The sequence below is a fragment of the Scomber japonicus genome, chromosome 9 (assembly GCF_027409825.1).
Source record: "Scomber japonicus isolate fScoJap1 chromosome 9, fScoJap1.pri, whole genome shotgun sequence".
NCBI classification, from domain to species: domain Eukaryota; kingdom Metazoa; phylum Chordata; class Actinopteri; order Scombriformes; family Scombridae; genus Scomber; species Scomber japonicus.
Genome location: NC_070586.1, coordinates 4398681 through 4419478, shown reverse-complemented (window position 1 = coordinate 4419478; position 20798 = coordinate 4398681). Strand labels below are relative to the sequence as shown.

Here is a 20798-nt window from a genome sequence, read left to right as displayed (position 1 = left end):
TCCACACTGGATAAAAAGGGTAGTCAGGTTTCATTTCATGCACCCCTGCTCTTCTGGATGTCCAATAAATCTTTTCAGTATGTAAAATAAGAAAGATTTCATTTTTTATGGGTATCAGTTAGTTTGAACCAGTCGGCCTGTGTCGCTGCTGTTGCTGCACGTGAGACTTTGTTCGTACTGTAGGAACATCCAACAATCCCTTCAAGATGCTTCATCTTTTGTTTTGGTTTTATTGGAGAAAAGACCCCTCCCTCCCCCGCTGGGCACTCAGGATGCTTTAAAAAAACTGAAATTGAAGCACTTACCAACTGAGAAGTTTCCTCCTGTCAGAACACTGTAAAAAACACACACAACCTGCCACCCACATGCTACACACACACACACACACACACACACACTAACCACTAACTGCCTAACCCTCATCTTAACTTTAGAGCAAGACTTCATCCTAAAGTGTAATGATTTATGTTATGGGGACTTGTTTTTTGTCCTCAAGAGGGAAGTGAGTCCCCACATAAACAGATTTTTACCTCCACAACACACACACACACACACACACACACACGAAATGAGCTGAATGAGAGTGAATTATATATTTTTCTTAACTGAAATATTACATTGAACATGCTTACAGTCTAAAATAATGTCTGTGTGGTTTTTCAATGTTTTGTTGATAATAAAACTTAGCTGGCTGGTGGTTAGCTAGCAGACAGACAGTAAACAAGTTAACTAACTGTTGCTACGAGTCATGTTGCTAACAGGGAGGAAGAAGAGCCACAATCAAACTGGCATCTAACCGGTCCAAAGTGAGATGTGCAGGTGTGTTAATATGCTGTTTAATAGGCCATCTAGCTGCTAACTGATATTAGCAGTGCACTTCTTCCTGGTGAATGGGTTAGGGTTAGCTGTTAGATCAGAAGGAGTTATTAGCAGGAAAGCTAGCGTGAGTAGCTGTTCAGAGTGTTGTGTAGCAGGATGCAATCAGGCTCAGTGTGACTGTCTGCTCTGCTTATAACAGAACGCAAAATTAGATTATATATGTTTTTTCCCCTCTCTAGTAAAGCAAATATCCACTAATACAACACATCAAATCTGTATATAAAGCGTTTTATATACAGATTTGATGTGTTATTTGCTTTACTAGAGAGGGGAAAAAACATATATAGCTAATCTAATTTTGAAGAGTAATTTAACATCAGGGTTCTGTCTCTGGTTGAAAGTTTCATGTTTGTTTAACCCAACAATGATGACACAAGTACAAGTGTCTGTGTCCATGTGGTTTAGTTTAAATTTAAAGGGTTAAAATGTGAAATAAACATATGAATAACTTGCACACATCCTTTTTTTGTGGACCCAGCATCAAATTTCTGCTTTTAATCCATTTTAAGAGAATATATTAGAGGATTACGGCAAAAATGTCTAAGTGGTGTAACCATAAAAATAATTCAACTTGCTTAAAAACAGTAAACAGTCAATAAAACGCCATATCAACTAGTTTGGCATGATCTTACATTATAACTTTTATATTAAATAAAGCTAATGGAATACTATTGTTCTAAATATTACATTTCATCTGGAGAATTTACACCCTGCAGTCCACATATACATCAGTAGGTTAGTCGTCAAACCACCAGAGGTCGGCTAAAACAAGATTTCCAAGCGATGCTGAGTTGCTCTTTCATCTCTTAAACAACATTATTTGATTTGACAAAGTTGTACTGAGACACATCTGGAGGTTTAAACGCTGCCCACTGAGCATGTTGTTTACAGCTTGTTGTTTAATGTACAGAAACACTTAAGGCCTACTTTGGTACACTGTTCATCGTCCCCTGGAGGAACAGCTGGAGCATCTGCTAACTATCAGCTGCTTTATTCACCGTAATGTCTGTAATCTTTTCTGCTGTCATTACTTCTATTGAGCCGATGGAAGAAAAGTTGTTTTCTTGTAAACAGGAAAATCTGCAGAGTCTGGTAGATTAGTTATTAGTGCTGAAATATTTTTCTTTCTTTCTCTCGGTTTAATAATTCAAACTAATAATGCTGTCACGTTTATTCAATCAATCAATCAATCTTTATTTGTATAGCGCCAAATCATAACAAAGTCATCTCAAGGCTCTTTCCACGTAGAGCAGGTTCTAAACCGAACTCTTCAGGTTTTAACTTTAAAGAGACCCAACATTCCCACACGAGAACCAGACTCAGAGTGGGAGAACATCTGCCTCGACCAGTTGGAGTTGAGAGGAGAGAAAGGAAGGATAGAGGAGAGAGGAAGGAGAGGAGAGAAGAGAGAGGAAGGAGAGGAGAGAAGAGAGAGGAAGGAGAGGAGAGAGAAGCACATTGAAGGTCCGGGACTGGAATCTGTCATCCGGACGTCTACAGGCCCAGATTACCTGTGAGACGAGAAAGCAGAGACAACTCCGGAGAAGAAGTTTAGGATATTGAATGCATTAATAGAACATGAATGTTAATGGATATAGATGGATGGATAGAGAGAGAGAGAGAGGGAGAGAGAGAGAGAGAGAGAGAGGGAGGAGGAGAGAGGAGGTCAGTGCATCATGGGAGGCCCTCGGCAGTCTAAGCCTATAGCAGCATAAACTAAGAGCTCTAAGAGCCCTAACTATAAGATTTATCAAAAAGGAAAGTTTTAAGCCTACTCTTAAATGTAGAGAGGGTGTCTGCCCCCCGGACCAAATCTGGAAGATGGTTCCACAGGAGAGGAGCCTGAGAACTGACGGTTCTGCCTCCTGTTCTTCTTTTAGAGATACTAGGAACCACTCGCTGACTAACTGTAGGCTGATGGATATAAAACACCTGGCATGTCAAGAAATAGTTCCAACATGTAACTCCTCCTAAAACAAAGAACAATGTCATTTTGATATTTTTGTTTGTAATGAATTGAATAAATGAGCTACTTAGTCAGCGTTAGAAATGTTTGTACAGTAGGTTTGTTTTTGGACTTCGGACAGGACCAGGCTACAAACATGACATTCATATTAATCTTCTCATTTAACTCTCTGAAATAAAGCAAATCAGTGTTTAAAGACATCACAGATTAAAAACAGACCTGGAAATGTGCAGTCTTTTTTTCTGACTTCATGTGTTTCTTGTGATAACCTTTCAGACTACACCTCGTTAGTGATAGCATACAAAACATCTGACTATAATAGACATTTAAATATACTGCTCAGTCAGTTCAAGTTGAAATGGACTACACATGTTAAAACCGGTTTTTGTGTTGCAACACTTTAAGTCTCCTATTAGCATCATAATCAGTATATAATGTAGTTATAAGCTGATATTAATGTATGTATTAACTCCTCCCATTTCTGCTGTATAAACCAATAATGGATGAAAATATAGTGTAATATGAAATATGCTCTTATAGAAGCAGTTAGCCTATAATTCTAGTTATTACTGCATTATAGTGTGTTATAAACCATGTGTTACATGTACGCTGCTTATAAGTGCTAAACACAGGATTTAACGTGTGATCGTTGTGAGAGAAATGCTAACGCTAACGGAAATGCTACTGTTCCATAACTGATTCCTCGCCGTTAAAGGAAAAAGTGAACAAGCTGAACAAGAGCTCCATTTTTATGACATTTGTGTAAAGATCAAAGGAACGGCAGCTTTATCGCAGCGCTCTGCTCCTCCCTCTCAGGAATACAAGGCTGCTGTGAGAATGAGAAGCAGGTGTCGGCCTGATCTGAGCCTTTAAACGGCTTCATAATGAGGGCTGGCCGCCTGGAGGGGCCTCCTGCACACAGGACACATAAAGAGCCATGGAAACAGCAGAAACAATAGCACTGCCTTCATCACCCTTCATCACCTCCACCATCATCATCATCATCATGTGTGGACGTGCAGTGGTGGAAAGTAACTAAGTACATTTACTCAATTACTGCACTATAGTACAGTTTGAGGTAGTTGTACTTTACTGTAGTACAGTTTGAGGTAGTTGTACTTTATTGTAGTACAGTTTGAGGTACTTGTACTTTACTGTAGTATTTCCATGTGATGCTACTTTCTACTCCACTACATTTGTTGAACAGCTTTAGTTACTTTTCAGATGCAGATTTGACACAATGGATAATATAACAAGCTTTTAAAATACAACACATTGTTAAAGATGAAACCAGTCAGCAGTGTGTAGTCAGCTCACAGTTCAGATGTCTATGAGTTGTTAACAGCTCCACCAAATACTGATTCTTGCTTTTTCTCACATGCTTTCATTTCAATAAATGTTCAAATGATCCAATATTTCAGCAAAAATCAAAGATTAGAGAAAAAGTCCAAAAACTAAAAACTAACCCTAACCCATCTCAGCAGCCCTCACATTTATCTGCTGACCCTTTGGAGGGGCCCCACCCCTAGGTTGGGAACCACTGGACTAAACTAGCTAACTGTGTATAAAGTAGTATAAACTAGCTAACTGTATATAAAGTAGTGTAAACTAGCTAACTGTATATAAAGTAGTATAAACTAGCTGACTGTATATAAAGTAGTGTAAACTAGCTAACTGTATATAAAGTAGTGTAAACTAGCTAACTGTATATAAAGTAGTGTAAACTAACTGTAATAAATGATCTGAGGCCTTTCATACAGTATGTGTGGAGGACAGTGGGAGGAAGTTTGGACTTTTATAATGACGCTACAAAAACACTGTAGAGTCTCAGAGTGAATATGGGTGAATGTACATATGTGAGTGTGTTGAGCAGCACACAGAACAGACTCCACCCTTCTACCCCATAAAAAGGTGTTTAAGACTTACTGATGCAGTGATGTGGATGGACGTCACACCTGCGTTCTGCAAATTAGACGAGTGATACGTGACTGAACTTAAAATCCAACCATCTGTTAAACTACAGTTTTGCTGCTTTAGTGCTCAACATTTTATAGCCTGCATATTTTTTTATCACTTGTGTAACTCATTTCTTTTTCTTTGATTTCTGTCTCATTAATTGTTTTCCTGTATCTTTGATGTTTTGTATAAAAGGACTTTGTGTTATTAATATTATTAATAGTTTTAAAAGCAGCATCAGGTTTGTTAAAATGTACATTTAGTATTTTTGTTGGTTTTATATCATTTGAAATGACATTTGCACCATTTTTTACCAAAAGTAAGACTGAATGCTCCTGATAATGTCAAATGATGTAACCACAAAAGAATGATAGATATTAAATAATGTAATATTTAGAACAATAGTATTCCATTAGCTTTATTTAATATAAAAGTTATAATGTAAGATCATGCCAAACTAGTTGATATGGTGTTTTATTGACTATTTACTGTTTTTAAGCAAGTTGAATTATTTGGTACAAAGTTTTTATGGTTACACCACTTAGACATTTTTACCATAATCCTCTAATATATTCTCTCTAAATGGATTAAAAGCAGAAATTTGATGCTGGGTCCACAAAAAAAGAATGTGTGAAGTTATTCATACGTTTATTTTCTACATTTTAACCCTTTAAATTTAAACTAAACCACATGGATACAATAAAACCGCCATTGACCCAGATATAAAAACCATTGGTGGAAACTCTAGAAATTCAAATCAATAAGCTGAAATGTTGCAAAAAAAGTTAAGAGAAGCGGTGTGGCTTTAAGGGTTTACATAAGTCTAACTAACATCTCCAAAAAGCTGATGTCCAGAAAGGGGCCCCCTTTATCATCCCTTCTTCTTCTAAGGCCAATTTAACTGCACAGCATTAAGTGGAAACAGTATTCATACCATCAGTCAGTCAGTGAGAACAGTGCCTCATTCTTCTTTACCTGTGAAGCTGCTCGACTTGAAGCTAATGGAAGCCAGGCTCAATAAAGCCACTATAAACCAGAACAACTGACCCCCGACCTGCGACTAGGACAGATCCAGACAACTTCTATTAAACATCAGAGAGACAAGCTGCTGATATTTGTGTGCTGTGCTTTCCAGAGATCACCTGCGAATCAAACAGTGTGGGAGGAGCAGCTTCTGTAGATGGAGTTTCTCCCCTTGGAGGTATTTACTATCCAGTTTCTTTCTCTGTATTTTTAGCCTCTCTGGTGGCATGGCTCTATGGATGATGATGTTGGTGTGTTGGCTACTGTGACTGTTGGTCTACCACTTTGTTTCAGACTGAATTATCTCAACCACTGTGCTTTGGGGTGTTATGAAATGACTTTGGTAATCCTTAGTTTAATGGAGACCAGAGGCTTCATTACCTTAAATCAGAGGTGTCAAACTCATTTTCATTGAAGGGCCACATACAGACCAATTTGATCTCATGTGGGCCGGATCATTAAAGAGATGGAGGGAAGGAAGGAAGAAAGGAAAGACAGGCAAAAGGAAGGAGGGAAGAAAGGAAGGACAGATAGACAGACGGAAGGAAGGAAAGACAGATGGAAGAAGGGGAGGAAGGAAGGAAGGAAGAACAGAAGTAAGAAAGGTATGAAGGACAGATGGAAAGACGGACAGAAGAAAGAAAGGAAGGAAGGACAGATGGAAGGAAAAAAAGAAGGTAAGGAGGAAGGACAAATGGAAGGAAGGAAGGACAAATGGAAGGAACGAACGAACAAAGAAAGGAAAAGGGGAAGGTAGGGAGGACAGATGGAAGGACAGAAGGAGCGAAGAAAGGAAAAAAAGGAAGGGAGGAAGGACAGATGGAAGGAAGGAAAAGAACACAGGAAGGAAAGTGGGCCGGATTGCACCCCTAGACGGGCCTGTTCTGGCCCGTGGGCCGCATGTTTGACATCCCTGCCTTAAATGGTTGGTGGGGTTTTATGTGGGCATGACTGACAGAAGAAGAACAGTATAAGTAAAATCAATAGTGTTAAACTTTCATCTGTAGTTCCTTCAGTAGGTCAATATTACAACACATAACAGTACAAAGCAAAAAGGACACATATAAAACACAAAGCTACACACTATAGCCCTTTAAACACAGTGTGGTGTCGGTGCTTTGGTACCTTTGTTGTTGTGGAAGCTCCAGATGATATTTGAGGTAAGATAGTGGAAGCTAGCTCCAGAGGATATCCTGTCCATCCTGTCTGTGTGAACAAACAACAACAACAGAAAAACTACCTACTATTAACTCAACAGCCAATTCAAACAGTGGCAGTGCTCACCTCTTCCTGGTTCAGGAGGGGGCGGAGTCAAAAGGGAAGGTGGGCCCAAACACCTGTTTAAGAGCTCCAGGACCAAACCATTAAGATTAGGGGAGCGGGGGCAAAAGGGAAGGTGGGCCCAAACACCTGCTTAAGAGCTCCAGGAGCAAACCATTAAGATGAAGGGTAGGGGGGGGGGGGGGCGAAAGGGGAGGTGGGCCCAAACACCTGCTTAAGAGCTCCAGGACCAAACCATTAAGATGAGGGGGGGGGGGTTACAAACAATGCTGAGTCCATGTGTAAATATTTCTTTGTATTGTTGTTTGGTTTTATAGAAATATGTTTTATTTTATTTTAGCCAGATGGGTATGTAAGGCAGGTTGTTGCTTGTTGATGTTGGAGTGTCTCATATTGTCTCTGTGGAAGACAATAAATGTCAAATGGTGTTTTGTATTTCACCTCTGACTCACGCCAACTTGGATTTTGACTTGAATCATTTCATTGTGTGTCGGAGGTCGTTTTCCCCCCGAGTGTCAAGTGTAATAATATATTGTGGCATAAATTCCAACAGTACTGTGCCAATATGAGAAGATTGAGCCCACAGTACGTTGCACAGAGCATAGCATTATATTAAATCATTATATTAAATCTCTTTTTTTTGTAGGGCTGTGCTTTGAGACATCTCTGCCTATGGACAATAAAAGTCCACACAGAAATTGAGGAGTCTCGGTTCTTTTCTTACAGAACATGACACAGCCTGAAGAAGAGTTATGATGGTTGCATGACCACCCAAGCTAGTAAATACAAGCTAAACTAAGTGGTTTATACTCCCTTTATGCCCTTATACTCTTTATATATTAATAGGGGTTCTTTCCTATTAATACCATACTTGCCCAAATTCCTAACATAACCCCATTTCCTCTCTACCTTTGAGTCCCTGGGCAGTTGGCATTTTTCATAATCTTTTAATTTGTTGAGAGAATTTTCTTTTTGGCAAAATAAGAATCAAAATTAAGTCTTAAAATGGCACAAACTGCATTTGCCAGCAGCCAAGTATAACAGCAGTCTCATTGCGTGAACGGAGCCATGTGTTTCCACCCAAATCCTTATAAACTCCTCTGTGGACCGAACAACAGCTTGACACAGGTCTCAAGAAGTGGGTAATCCTTTACCTGCATGTAGTTAAACATTTTTGGTTTCATGACTCTGTTGCTTCTGTTTGTTGTCTGTCTGAAGCTTTGAGTCCCAAAGCTGGGGAGAGCAGCAGGTGAGCCAACTGTCAATCACAGCAGACATCAAAGCTGCTATATGTCTTTAAATCTCATTAACTAAGCAATAATTTCCAAAATGACCACCAGCACACTTATTAGAGAGCCTGAATTTACCTTATGGCGCTTTTCCACTACACAATTCCAGCACTACTCGGCTCGACTCGACTTGACTCGACATGGTTCCAGGAAAGACCTTTTCTATTACAAAAAGGTATCTACTCAACGTGGGTGGGGTCGTCATAGCAAGGCTCCGCGAAACTGCTGTGACTTCGTTTTATACTCGACACAAACACATAAACAATGGAGGACATGGAGGCAGTGGTGTACTTGCTGCTGTATGTGGCTTTCTGTCCCACTATCCCTAGTGGAAGCGCAAAAAAAAAAACTGAGTCGAGTCGTGCTGGAACTGTGTAGTGGAAAAGCGCCATTAATGACTTGAAAGTGATTATTATTTGTAGAGAGAAGTTGAGGCTTTTTGAAATGGAGTCAGTTGGAGTAACTAGTGGCCATTGGTGGCACTTTAATAGCGCTTCCACATTGGCTTCAGCCACAAGCGGAGGTAGATGCTGCTTCATTGTACGCAGGGTTCTATAATACAGAAAAGTGGTGGTTTAGTTCAGGTTTAGCAAAGATGTGTTTTTGTCAGAGATCAAGCAGCAGCAACTTTGCACAACCACCTTTCACCAGTTTTATTTCTCAATAAAGTGAGCTGCAACTACTGCTGTTTCAACATGAACCCACTTTCAGTTGTTGTAATAACTGAATGTGCCTTGCTGAGGTTTGTTCTGTGCTCTATCAGTTTGTCACCAACAGACTTGATAAGATGGTAGGAAAATGATGCTCTAACTTAACTTCATCTCAGTTCCTCAGAGAGTGTCTGTAGACGTGACAGAGCGCACACCAAAGAGATAAAAATAATCCATCATGGCCAAATGTTCTCTCACATTCACGAGGACAACAGGGAGCAAGACAAACCAACAATTACAGCCAGGTTGGGTTTGGCTGAGTCTGAAAACCCTCTCTTATAAAAGCTGCTGTCACGTCGCCCTCTCACTGTTGTGTAAACCTTCACACATTTGTTTTGTTTTGTTGCTGCCCAAAACCTATTGTTCCATTTATTTTTAGAGTCTCCATCCAACCAGCCAAGAGGCATTTAATCTTCATACCTGAATCTGCAGAGGGCTTTGGCAGCATTAAACAGTATTTTCACTTCTGCTGTTATCAGAATGAAACCTGGGTGGTTGTTTATCTCTCAGCGGCTTGCATTTTGACCCTGAACCACTGTTGAACCACCCTTATGAAAGCTGCAGTCACTGAGCCCACGCCTGCAAACAAACATCTGCCTCTGGCTTCGTTTGTCCATTTATTCTCACTTCCAGAGAGGTTCTCACAAAGTTGAAGAGAAAAAGAAGTTTCATATTGTCAGGCGCCACCTAAAAGGACAATCGTGGGACCAAACCAAGGAAATCAATACTGCCTATAAATGTATTTTTAACTTTATGATCTTTCTTTTTTTCCACATTGGGCCTCATGCAAGAACATTTTCTTGGCCATTCACACAGAAATTGATTATGTAAACATGGACGATGCACAAAACACATACAAAGCATTTAAATGAGCCACTTACTCAGGGAACACCTGGGAGATTTGGAGAAATATGATATTTGAACATATATTTAAGATAACTGGAGGACTATTAAACCAGTGTGTAGTTGGACAGATGGCATGATACTCCAAACACCAAAAAGAAAAAGAACACAACTATTTAAGGTGGGGTTTTTTTAAATTTCATAACCTCACATAAAGTCATCTGTGGTGTAAAGGTTGGATGTTCTCCTCAGGATCCAGAGTTTGTATCAGGGTTTCTGTCTCTCTGCTGCCCCCCTCTGATACCCAGCACACAGGGAACATTTTAAACCAGAGGAGTCAAACTCATTTTCATTCAAGGGCCACATACTGCCCAATTTGATCTCATGTGGGCCGGACCACTCAAAGGAAGGAAGGAAAAGAAGGAGGAGAAGAAAGAGAATACAGGAAGGAAAGATGGAAGGAAGGAAGAAAGGGAGCAAGGACAGATGGAAGGAAGAGAAGAGAAGACAAGAAGGAAAGAAGGAAGGAAGCAAGGAAAAGAAGACAGGGAGGACGAAAGATAGGAAGGAAGGAAGGAAGGAAGGAAGGAAGGGAAGAAGGAAGGAAAAGAAGACAGGGAGGAAGAAAGGTAGGAAGGACAGATGGAAGGAAGGAAGGAATTAAGGAGGAGAAGAAAGAATACAGGAAGGAAAGATGGAAGAAAAGATGGAAGGAAGAAAGGGAATAAGGATGGATGGAAGGAAGAAAGGAATATGGAAAGGGAAGGAAAGAAGGAAGGAAAAGAAGATAGAGAGGAAGAAAAATGGGAAGGAAGGACAGACGGAATGAAGGAAAAGAGGAAGAAGGAAACTGGGCCAGACTGGACCTCTCGGCGGGCCGGTTCTGGCCCACGGGCCGCATGTTTGACACCCCTGTTTTAAACTGTTTAAACATGAACTGATTCTCTCATTTAGGCTCAACTGTAGTGAGTTTTCAAATGGGAATATAAACTGTCTGTTGCTCAGAAAAAAACCAAGACATTTGAAGTTGTATCTTGGACTTTGGGAATCAGTGATCAGATATATTTAACCATTCTCTGACATTTCATAAACCAAATAATTAAGACAATGATCAGCAGATAATCGATAGATATTGAGAATAATCATTAGTTTCACCTCTGTTTCTAATGTTAGACCCGGTTCATTCCTCCACGTTGACTTGTCGTCTTGATGAAGTCAGTATAATGTCTATTTCCACACAGTTGTCAGGGCTTCCACTTTGCCTTTTTCCAACAGTTTCTTTTTTCCAGAACAGCTGGAATTATTATGAGAACATTATTCTTCTTAAAAAAGATGGAACTATTTCTGTACTTTGTGCTGAATTTACCTTGTGAGCTGCTGGAGTATCTAACAGTGTTTTCTTACTCTTCAGTCTTTTATTACTGGATCAACTCCCAGCAATTATTTTAGACTCAGCCACAAATGAATCCTTTGTAAAATCAGACACAATCTCAACTCTTCTGTTTAACAAAATTTACTGTTTATTATAAGAAAAACAAACCAAGACATGAAAGGGTACAGAGTGAAAATGACTTGGGACGACAGAACACTAAAATTCCCAGATCCCAATATATTAATATACACAGCTACTAGCCTATGTACAATATACTGAATGTCTGAAACAATACTGAAGATCAAACAGTGTGGAGGAGAAATGAAGAGATATCACAGCAGGAAAACAAACACGACATCTCAACTGGAAATGTTCAAAACTGCTGATTTCCTGTTGCAAAAAAACCCAAGAAAAAAAACAAAAAACCCAACACCTTCCCAGAATAGAAATAACCAGAGAAATAGCTACTATAAATTCTGATAGATAATCAATTATCAATAACAATTATCACACCTAATCTGCATTCACACACTGAGATATTATAGATCACGTATACTGTACACTATCAAACTAAAAGACTCTCTGTCTCTCTAATGGAACCAGAACAAAATACACAGGCTCACTGTAGCAAAGGACTCTGGGAGATTGAGTTTTAGTGGTTTCCTTACTTCCTGTCCTTTAACTCCCCCCTCTCCCGCATTTAATCACATCATTTGGCACGACAGAGCGACTCTGGTTAACCACTTTAATCCCAACTAGCTCCCAGTGCTCAAAGGAATGTCGAAAACACTCATTCACCAAACTCATTTCCTCTTAAACACGCTCGCATGCACACACACCCTCACAGAAGATACAGTACAGATAACAAAACACTACTGTAACAACAAAAACACTGAAAGATGCACTCAAACTGAACAGATTTGGTCTTTCTCCCTCTTTCCTGTGAAAGTTATGTTGGTTTGCGCCATTTTACATTTTGTCCTTAGGGAGGATTCAAAGTACTGAACACATATACTGCTTATATTCATACTGCACACTGACTTACACGTAAAAAGAACGGACATAAAAGGATGAAAATGTGCTTTACCACCTTTATGCATGAGATGTTAAAGTTGACTGAAGATATTAAGGTGTCATTGTGAGATATGTGGCGCTAGAGCTTAGTGAGAAAGTGCCTACTAGCAGGGTCAGTTGGGGAGCTACTGTAGCTGGCATATCACTGTTTGGATATTTATGCCAATAAATACGTCCTGGTAATCCAACAACAGGAGACACATGAAAATATAGTCGTCATATGCCATTAACACACAGGTGATAAACTACTATACTTAATTTTTCAGACAAATTTAATTGCTAGTCCAGTTGTGTGTCATCAGCTGTTCTGTAATTAGCTGAACTTAGCTAGCTAATGCCTTGTTCATATCATATCAGAGTTACTGCACTTAGGGCCCGATTTATTAAAAGGTATTATGTGTGTAAACTTGATATCACCCACCAAAAAAACATGAAAGCTGATCAATTATTGGGGTGCACTGAGGACCGTGTCTTTCAAATGTGCAAGATAATACGACCTGTCCATTTAGTACATAATGAAAATGTAATTATAGGGCGTTTTTAGCCTAGTGTGCAAAATACAGAGAGGAGAAAATGCGTTAAATGCGATTTACCTAACTAAATGTGCAATGTGTTGGACTGCACACACAATTTAATACTCTTTATTTGGGATCTTAGTAAATCAAGCCCTTAGTGTAATTAGGACCGTGAAACTGATATTTTTCGAAAAGCTCCGATATATATCTAATTTAATAATATTGAAATGCCTTAAAACCAAACTAACATGGACGCCTCACAATCAAACTCCATTAAATGTAATTAAACCCAAATATAATGGCTATAAACATGATTTTGTCAACGCACAGTGTTTTGAACCCTCATATCACCAAATCAGTTATTATACAACCTTCCTGAGTTGTCTGATGATATTGACGTTCGCAAGTCCTTAACATGTGAATCTTTCCCGAGCCTTCCCATCCATTCAACATAACATGAACGTAGCATAACATAACATTAGTACGGTCAGTTGTGGGATAATAAGTATGCAGATAGCCAACCAGTGGTGAACCAAGCCGAAACTGGTAGCAGTAGTTAGCTAGAGGATTTATCATCAAGCAGGATAGGAAGCATATCTGAAACCCGGGTTAACCTCATTGATAGTAATTATTGACAATTAGCAAGCTCATTAGTTAGCTAGCCAGAGAGTTTGCTTGAGCGGAGCTTCAAGACTAGTATGAGAACTATGACTGGAACATATAGGACAAGACTGGACCATTCCCATTCGTCTACTGGTGATAAGAACTAACACATGCAGAAAAAGATTTAGCACGGACAACCCAGCCAAACCTGAGCATGTCTCATTTTGGCAACAGGAAAGGGTTTAACCAGGTTTTTAAAGAGGAAATGTCCAAAGGAGGTCCAACTGTTGCTTGCCCTGTAGTGTTTCTGGTCGTGCTAGTCTTGTGGCAATGCTACAGTGTCTTTACTGTGAACTAAGCCTAGGAGTTGCTGCAAATGCTATGCGTCTGTTTGTAGAGGAAAATATATCTTAATTTGAAATCTGACAATGGTTTCACTGTTTTCTTATTCTAGTCCTAAAGCTTTACTGACTTGACGATTGAAGAATTTAAGCCAGCTGGTTTGTCTTTGGTGCGACTATCCACATCAAGGCAGGGCAGGGCTACTGGAGAAAGAGTATATTCACCTACAGGTTTATGGGCTCTAACATAGACATGAACACACTTGACAAACATTTTAGAGGCCCGAGTACAAACACAGACACGGGTAAAGTGATACCTTGACATTAGATATTTAGTTGATAACTCTCCCGACTTGCAGTACCCGTTGTCGTGGCATCTTTCCCATTGATACAAATCATGCTACAAATGTAAGGCACTTTAAATTAACGCATCCACCAAGTGGTAGATAAGTTAGTTAATGGTTTAATGTTTAGGAGTTTTAATTGTTTTAATGCTAACACTTGGTTTTTTCTTATTTGGTTTCAATGTGCCTCAAATCAATATTTGCCCACAGTTACCCACTGACTGATCCCCAGTCTGTGAACCACACAGGTTTCAATGCAGCCTCAAACATTCATATCCACAAAAAAGACCAACAAAACTGAAATACGGTAAACCAAGGAAAATAAAATAGAATAAAAATCTAAAAATAAAATCCTACACTACAATTTGACCCTAGCCCTAGCTCCAGTGTGGGTTAATATATGAACACGAATAACTGAGAGACACAGACACAGTGCTTTACAATAATAATAAAAACCACAGGGACAGGAGAAACTACCAAGACTGAAGCTGAAGTCTGTCCAGTTTTTGGCATTATTAAAGGCCAAAGTGAGGAAGAAAATAAAAGTTTACGGCACTTTTGGTACCATAGCAACATGAAAATGAGATATGTCGAAAGGTCCGACAAGAAGTTTTGGTCTTTGAACAGCTCAAATGAAAAGAGATGGATAAAACTGCGAAATCATCAATGACAGAAATCTTTAGAAGCTTAGAAATCAAAGGTTTGGATCCTGTAAAGTGTTTCTCCGCTAAGTTGACCAGCCTCTCTTCCATCCATCTCTTTCGTGTCTCTCAGAATAGTGTGCTGCTAATTCAGCGACACTAACCAACCTTCTGCCCACAGACCTCATTCCCTCTGACAGCGACTCGCTATCGTAACGCAATTCAATCCTTCTGTCTTCTCATGTCAGTCTGTCATCTTACAGAAGTCCAGAGATGGACAAACCCGCCACCGAGGAGAGCCCGAGTGGTACATCCCAGCGGCCTCAGCTCACTGGTTGACGTGGGGCCTCAGAGCTTGGTAAAGCCCCTCGAATGAGGGTCGGTCGGGGATGTCGCGTCTCCAACAACGCATCATCAGCTCGAAGAGAGAGGGAGGGCAGAGCGGTGGAGCATAGAGGAAGATCTGGGAGGGAAATACAGCAGAGTTAATGAAGTCAGGCTGACATCTAATCATTTAGAGATCTAGAAAATGATGAAAGCAAATATAAATGGTTCTGCAAATAATCTCATCAGGTAAAAGTTGGGCATGGCTGATTTCCCTTAATGTAGTCAATGCAAAGCAGCTGAAGGTCCAAACTGCTACTGCGATTACTTTCCTGTCCTGTAAGTTGTGCAGGTTGACGGTAAATTATTCAGGTTGTGAACGTAGCACAAACTGCCTTACTGCACATGCTCAGTAGTGTCTGTCTTACACAGAACTACTCTCTGGTGACTGAAAACATGATCACTGTTATTAGTCTTTGGAGCCGTTTCTACAAAACGTTCTAAACAAACTAATGTGACCAAACTCTTCATACTGAAGGAACATGTCACCCAGTGCAGCAGCGTGCCTCACTGATGTGTTTTTAATAGTTTTTAGAAGACATTAGAGCTCATTCATTTAGAAAGGCAAACAAACACCACATCATAGGTATCCGATTCAACAAAAGGTTAATCCACATCTTCCATTCAATCAAACTCGAGAATTTTCAGTTGTACAGATGTTGTTAGATGTTTAAAAAGCTAACTAGTCCTAGCTTTGCAAAGACTTACAGGAACTGAAGCTGCCACGATGGTTTGTATCAACTGTGGCCCAATTAGGATTGGCTGACTCATGTACACCAGTATAAACCTTGGCTTTGAATGTTATTTGGTATGTCTTTGTTGGCTGAGCTGTTGTGTACAACCATCCACTAAGCTACCGTATCCTCTACAGTGAGTGTGTTTGATGGGGTCTCACCTGTCTACCCTGGTTCCTGAAGAACTCGCCAGTGTTCTCTATGACCTGTTCGTCGGACAGCAGGCTGTAGGGCTGCTCCTTACACAGAGTGAAGATCTCCCACAGGGTGACACCAAACGCCCACACATCGCTGGCTGTGGTGAACTTACCCTGGAGAGGAGACAGCGGGTGACATAAAAATAACGTGAGATGAGGAAGAAGATGACTGACAGAGCTGTTCTAACATTTGATGCCACTTATTTATAGATATTTAGTCGCTGCATGTCTTAACCAGGCTGCCTTACATTGTTATTTTCAGAACAGGTTGGGCAACTCATTCACTCATTCATAATTTTGCATGTACATTTTTGTTTTTTGTCTGTTTTTTAGGTTTTCAACACAAATACAACACAACAAATATCTTCAATGAGCACAGTGTCAGTGTTCAAAAGGCGTAATGAGAACCATTTGTCACAACTCTTTTTCTTTTATTAGGGATAATCTACTTATGGGTTTTGGAACTTGTTTGCCTTGTTTCATTATTCTGGCAGGTTGTCAGCATTAAAAGTCCTTCTGAATTATTTGCTTTGTGTCCATCAGGTATCAGGTATAAATTGTTAAACTTTAGTTCGTTGTGCCTCTTATATGTTTCATACCATCACTTTGTCTAAGAATACAATCTCATTTTAGTAAAATGTCTGGACTGGAGATCTGGTTTGATTGATTTGGAGTTAGAGAAGTTCTTGTTCTCACCAGCAGGATGCTCTCCCAGGCCATCCATCGTATAGGCAGCACCGCCCGGCCCTGGATGCGGTAGTAGTCGCTGCTGTACAGGTTCCTGCTCATTCCGAAGTCGGCGATCTTGATGGTGAGGCGGCGGTCCAGCAGGCAGTTCCTGGTGGCCAGGTCACGGTGCACGAAGTTCAGAGACGCCAGGTACTTCATACCCGACGAGATCTGCACCGACATGTGGAGGAGGTCGGACAGACTGGAGGGAGAGCGAGATGACGAGGAGAGAGGTGGGAGGTTACACAACATGAAATATGACTCATCAGCAGTATAAACAGCGAGTATCCCACACTAACCTGACTGAAGGTATGTTGTTGGCATGTGTCAGCGTGCTCTCGATCTCCCGCTGTGACAGGAACATGTTGAGGTCTCCGTTCTCCATGTACTCCGTCACCATGCACAGTGGGTCGGACGACACGCACACGCACAGCAGCCGGATGATGTTGGGGTCATTCAGACGAGACATGATCTTTATTTCCTTCAGGAAGTCGTTCCTGATGGACAGAGATGGACAGAGTGAGGAGGCACGCTCAGGTTTAGATTTTAGTCCAGATGGATAAAAAGGTTTCAGGATCACCACCCTGGGTAGGTTAATTCCTTAAAGTTTGTCAACAGTATACACCACAACAATCGCAGTAACTTGTGGTTGGAAGCATGACACTTGCGATTGGAAACAGGAACAGTAATTTCCTGTTGCTAAGTCCACTTTTTGCCATCTGTCTCTCTATCCTGCCACCTCTAAATATTATGTAAATATGTCACTACATGAACTGTGTCACTTCTCTGGGTCGTATTCATGTGTCTACCACAACAAAGGATCCTACTTGACTTCCCATTGGTCGTTGTTTCTGTGACACTGGCATGTCATTTTAACACATTACGTGGTGCCACCATGTAGTGTGGTATTAAAGGACCACTGTATAGGATTCAGTGGCATCAAGCAGTTAGGATGCAACCAGCCGAATACACTTCCCCCTCCTCTTCCTATGGTGGCTGTGAAAAAACTTATTGCTGTTATTTTCAGTTTCTCATAATGTCAAATTAACAGCTTTCCATGACTTATTGAATTCATTCATACTCCCAGAGGATGAATACTTAAGATAATAAGATGTGTTGATGAGCTGATTGTGTTCTGGATATTATTCATAAGCAGCAGAACGTTTTTCAAAACCAAGCAGGGTCACAGATTGATATAAAACACCGTCTCACACACACTAACTGTACCTGGCTTGGCTGGTGGCGTCGGCTCTCAGCTGTTTAACAGCCACCAGTACTGAGTGGTCGTCTCTATCGGGAAGGGGCGACCCCTCCCCAAGGAATTCTGGGAGTCCCTCGGCCTCACACAGGTGGACCTGCAGGAACAGAGAAGGTATAAAGACAACTGTGGAGGCAGAAACCTGTGATGAAGTCTGCAGAAAGTGAGTGTCACATCAGATGAAGGTTTTCTTTTTCACTCCACCCTTTTCCCGCTCACCTCTCCAAACTGCCCCTCCCCCAGCTTCTCCCTGAAAATCAGCTGTTGTCGTGGGAACTCAGCGGCGGAGATGTCCTTCCTGGTGAGCGAGTCCACGGTGAGGGCAGGAACAGCGTACATGTTGCTGCCGGTGACGCCCTGCAGCCGCACAATGTCCGTCTCTGCGTAGTGTGGCGCGTTGCTATGGAAACACTGGTGTGGCGTGCACTGAGTGATGTCAGGTTCGGCGTAGCCTCCTCCACACGCTGTGGGAGAAAGAGGAGCGTGTTTATTTATAGAGAAATATGAATTTGAATGAAAACTTAATTTAAAACCCCCCAAACTGTCTCTGTTTTTGATGAATGTTTAAACTGAAGTCACACCTTTCAGCTCTTACCACGCAACCAGCCTGGCGTCATGTGACAGGAAGTCAGCAGGATGAGGTCATAGAGAGGATTACTAAGGAGGAGAGCTGGAGGAGGAGGAGGAGGAGGAGGAAGATGAAACAAAGAACAGACAGATACAGAGAGGGCTGATATTTCAGGAAGAGAAAAAAACTGGGGCGTGAATAAAATGAGCATGCGGATTCAGCTGAGAGACTCACAATATAATGAAAATATTAAAAAGACAGAACGGAAAATAAGAATGAAAGACAGGAAATGAACAGCAGATAAACTTCAAGAGCTGTTAATGTGTGACAGGAGACCAGATGATTGACAGCAGTTTCAACGTGATTTCCTGTTTCCTGCAGATGTGTGCAGTTGCTGAGCCGTCCAGCAGGGGGCAGACTGCAGCAGTTCAATGTGTTAAACTAGAGGCCTCTGCTCTCTCTCTCTCTGACACAAGTGTAGCAGGTATACAAAGAAGTACCCACCTCTGTGTAGAAAGACTTACTGTGTTTATACCTAAAAAGAACCACTCATATATATTTACCATCATGTTGCAGTTTGTTATCTGCTGAGTTTAGAAAGACTTTTGTTCTCAGACTCATTGAACTGATGCAGATGTGCAGCTGTCAGCAAGCTTTGTTTTGCTGACATACAAAACTTCTCACATTAAATAAAAATGACATTTTGACATCAAGCCAATAGAGATGCATGTGAGGTTCTGCTGGATCCAGACTCCCAGACTCTGTATTCCCATTTTACTTTTTTCTTTAAACTGTCTCCTCAATACAACTCAACATAGAAACTCAGGACCCTAACCCTCTCCTGTTGAATGTAACAATCATGCAGGTTAAAGTTGCCATATCCAGAGTCAATAATTTCATGTTTTAGCCGAGTAACAGGTAATAATACTACAAGGAGAAGTCAGTCAATGGTGTGAATCTGAGTAATGACAACATGATTCAGCGCTCTGGTTGCTTAATTCACTCGGAAGTGACCGAATAATTAAAAGTTAACTGGTTTATAGATTTTTCTCAACACCGTATTATTTAGTTAGTAGTGCATACAACCAAGTTTTAAGCTTAATGACTGGAGTTTTATGTCCACAGTCTTATATGGTCAACTTTTTAACAGGCACTCAAGATATTTTCTAACACAGCTGTTCATCTCTTGTACTAATGATCCAAACTTTCCTAACCTGGGGCGTTTGAGGTAGCACATCCTACTTCAGGTTTCAAATGTCATACCTAGCGTTAATCGTCAAACTTTGTCCGAGTCTGTGCTCACAGCTCCACCAGCTTCGGTATCGGAAAAAAATCTTTAGTTCATCACTTCATCAGTAACTGTTACAGGTTGTCTTCCAGTATAATGTTGTGGCCTTAACTACAAGTTCATATCTGCTTGGTAGAAGATCGTAGTGGAAGAGGATTGGCGTTATATTCTGGACACCAGTCAAACAACACTACAAAAATAGTGTTGCCCACCATCATCACCAGATAACTTTTACAAACCCAGCATCACTCCAGTAGTGTTTAAACCTTATGAAACATCGGGTTCTACCTCCTCCCCACCCTTCCCTCCACAGACTCAGGTGTAAGTGTGTCCCTGTGTGTTTACCTGAGGCCTCGGCGCTCTGTGACAGCTCCGGCAGCTTGTTTCTCAGAACCGCCGGGTTCTGGTACTGCGGGTCCAACAGGAAAACTCTCTCATAATGAGGGTCGGTGTGAGCCGGGCCTGAGGGGAAACAAACATGATTTGATGTCCAGGAGTCCAAGCTGTTCCTCCACCCAAAGATATTCAGTTTAGTATTATATCAAACTAAAGCAACTAGGAAATATTTGCATTTGTTCTTTAAATATGACTCAGAATAAGCGTAATCCATCATCAAATTATTTGCAGATCAATTTTATGCTGATCAACCAGTCAATTAATTGTCTAATGGTTTCAGCTTTAGATAACATTCATTTCAGATTGGAGAATACGAAACATAGTCGTCTTTTATCTCCACTTCTTCTGAGCAGCATTTTAGAGTTGCAACGATAATTGGATAATTGTTTCAGTCATTTTTAAGCAAA

General features: G+C 40.7%; 1 protein-coding gene across 1 annotated transcript in view; it reads right to left on the bottom strand.

Annotated features, from left to right (window-relative positions):
* Positions 1 to 13708: 13708 nt before the first annotated feature.
* Positions 13709 to 20798, bottom strand: part of ddr2l (discoidin domain receptor family, member 2, like) — a 35160-nt gene continuing 28070 nt past the window's right edge. The window contains exons 13-19 of the mRNA XM_053325167.1: positions 20341 to 20457; positions 18359 to 18603; positions 18109 to 18236; positions 17181 to 17378; positions 16849 to 17083; positions 16117 to 16266; positions 13709 to 15300 (exon numbers count right to left, since the gene is read on the bottom strand). Of these exons, the coding sequence (XP_053181142.1) occupies positions 15166 to 15300; positions 16117 to 16266; positions 16849 to 17083; positions 17181 to 17378; positions 18109 to 18236; positions 18359 to 18603; positions 20341 to 20457 (1208 nt within the window). The 3' untranslated portion in view covers positions 13709 to 15165. The remainder of the gene's footprint in view (positions 15301 to 16116; positions 16267 to 16848; positions 17084 to 17180; positions 17379 to 18108; positions 18237 to 18358; positions 18604 to 20340; positions 20458 to 20798) is intronic.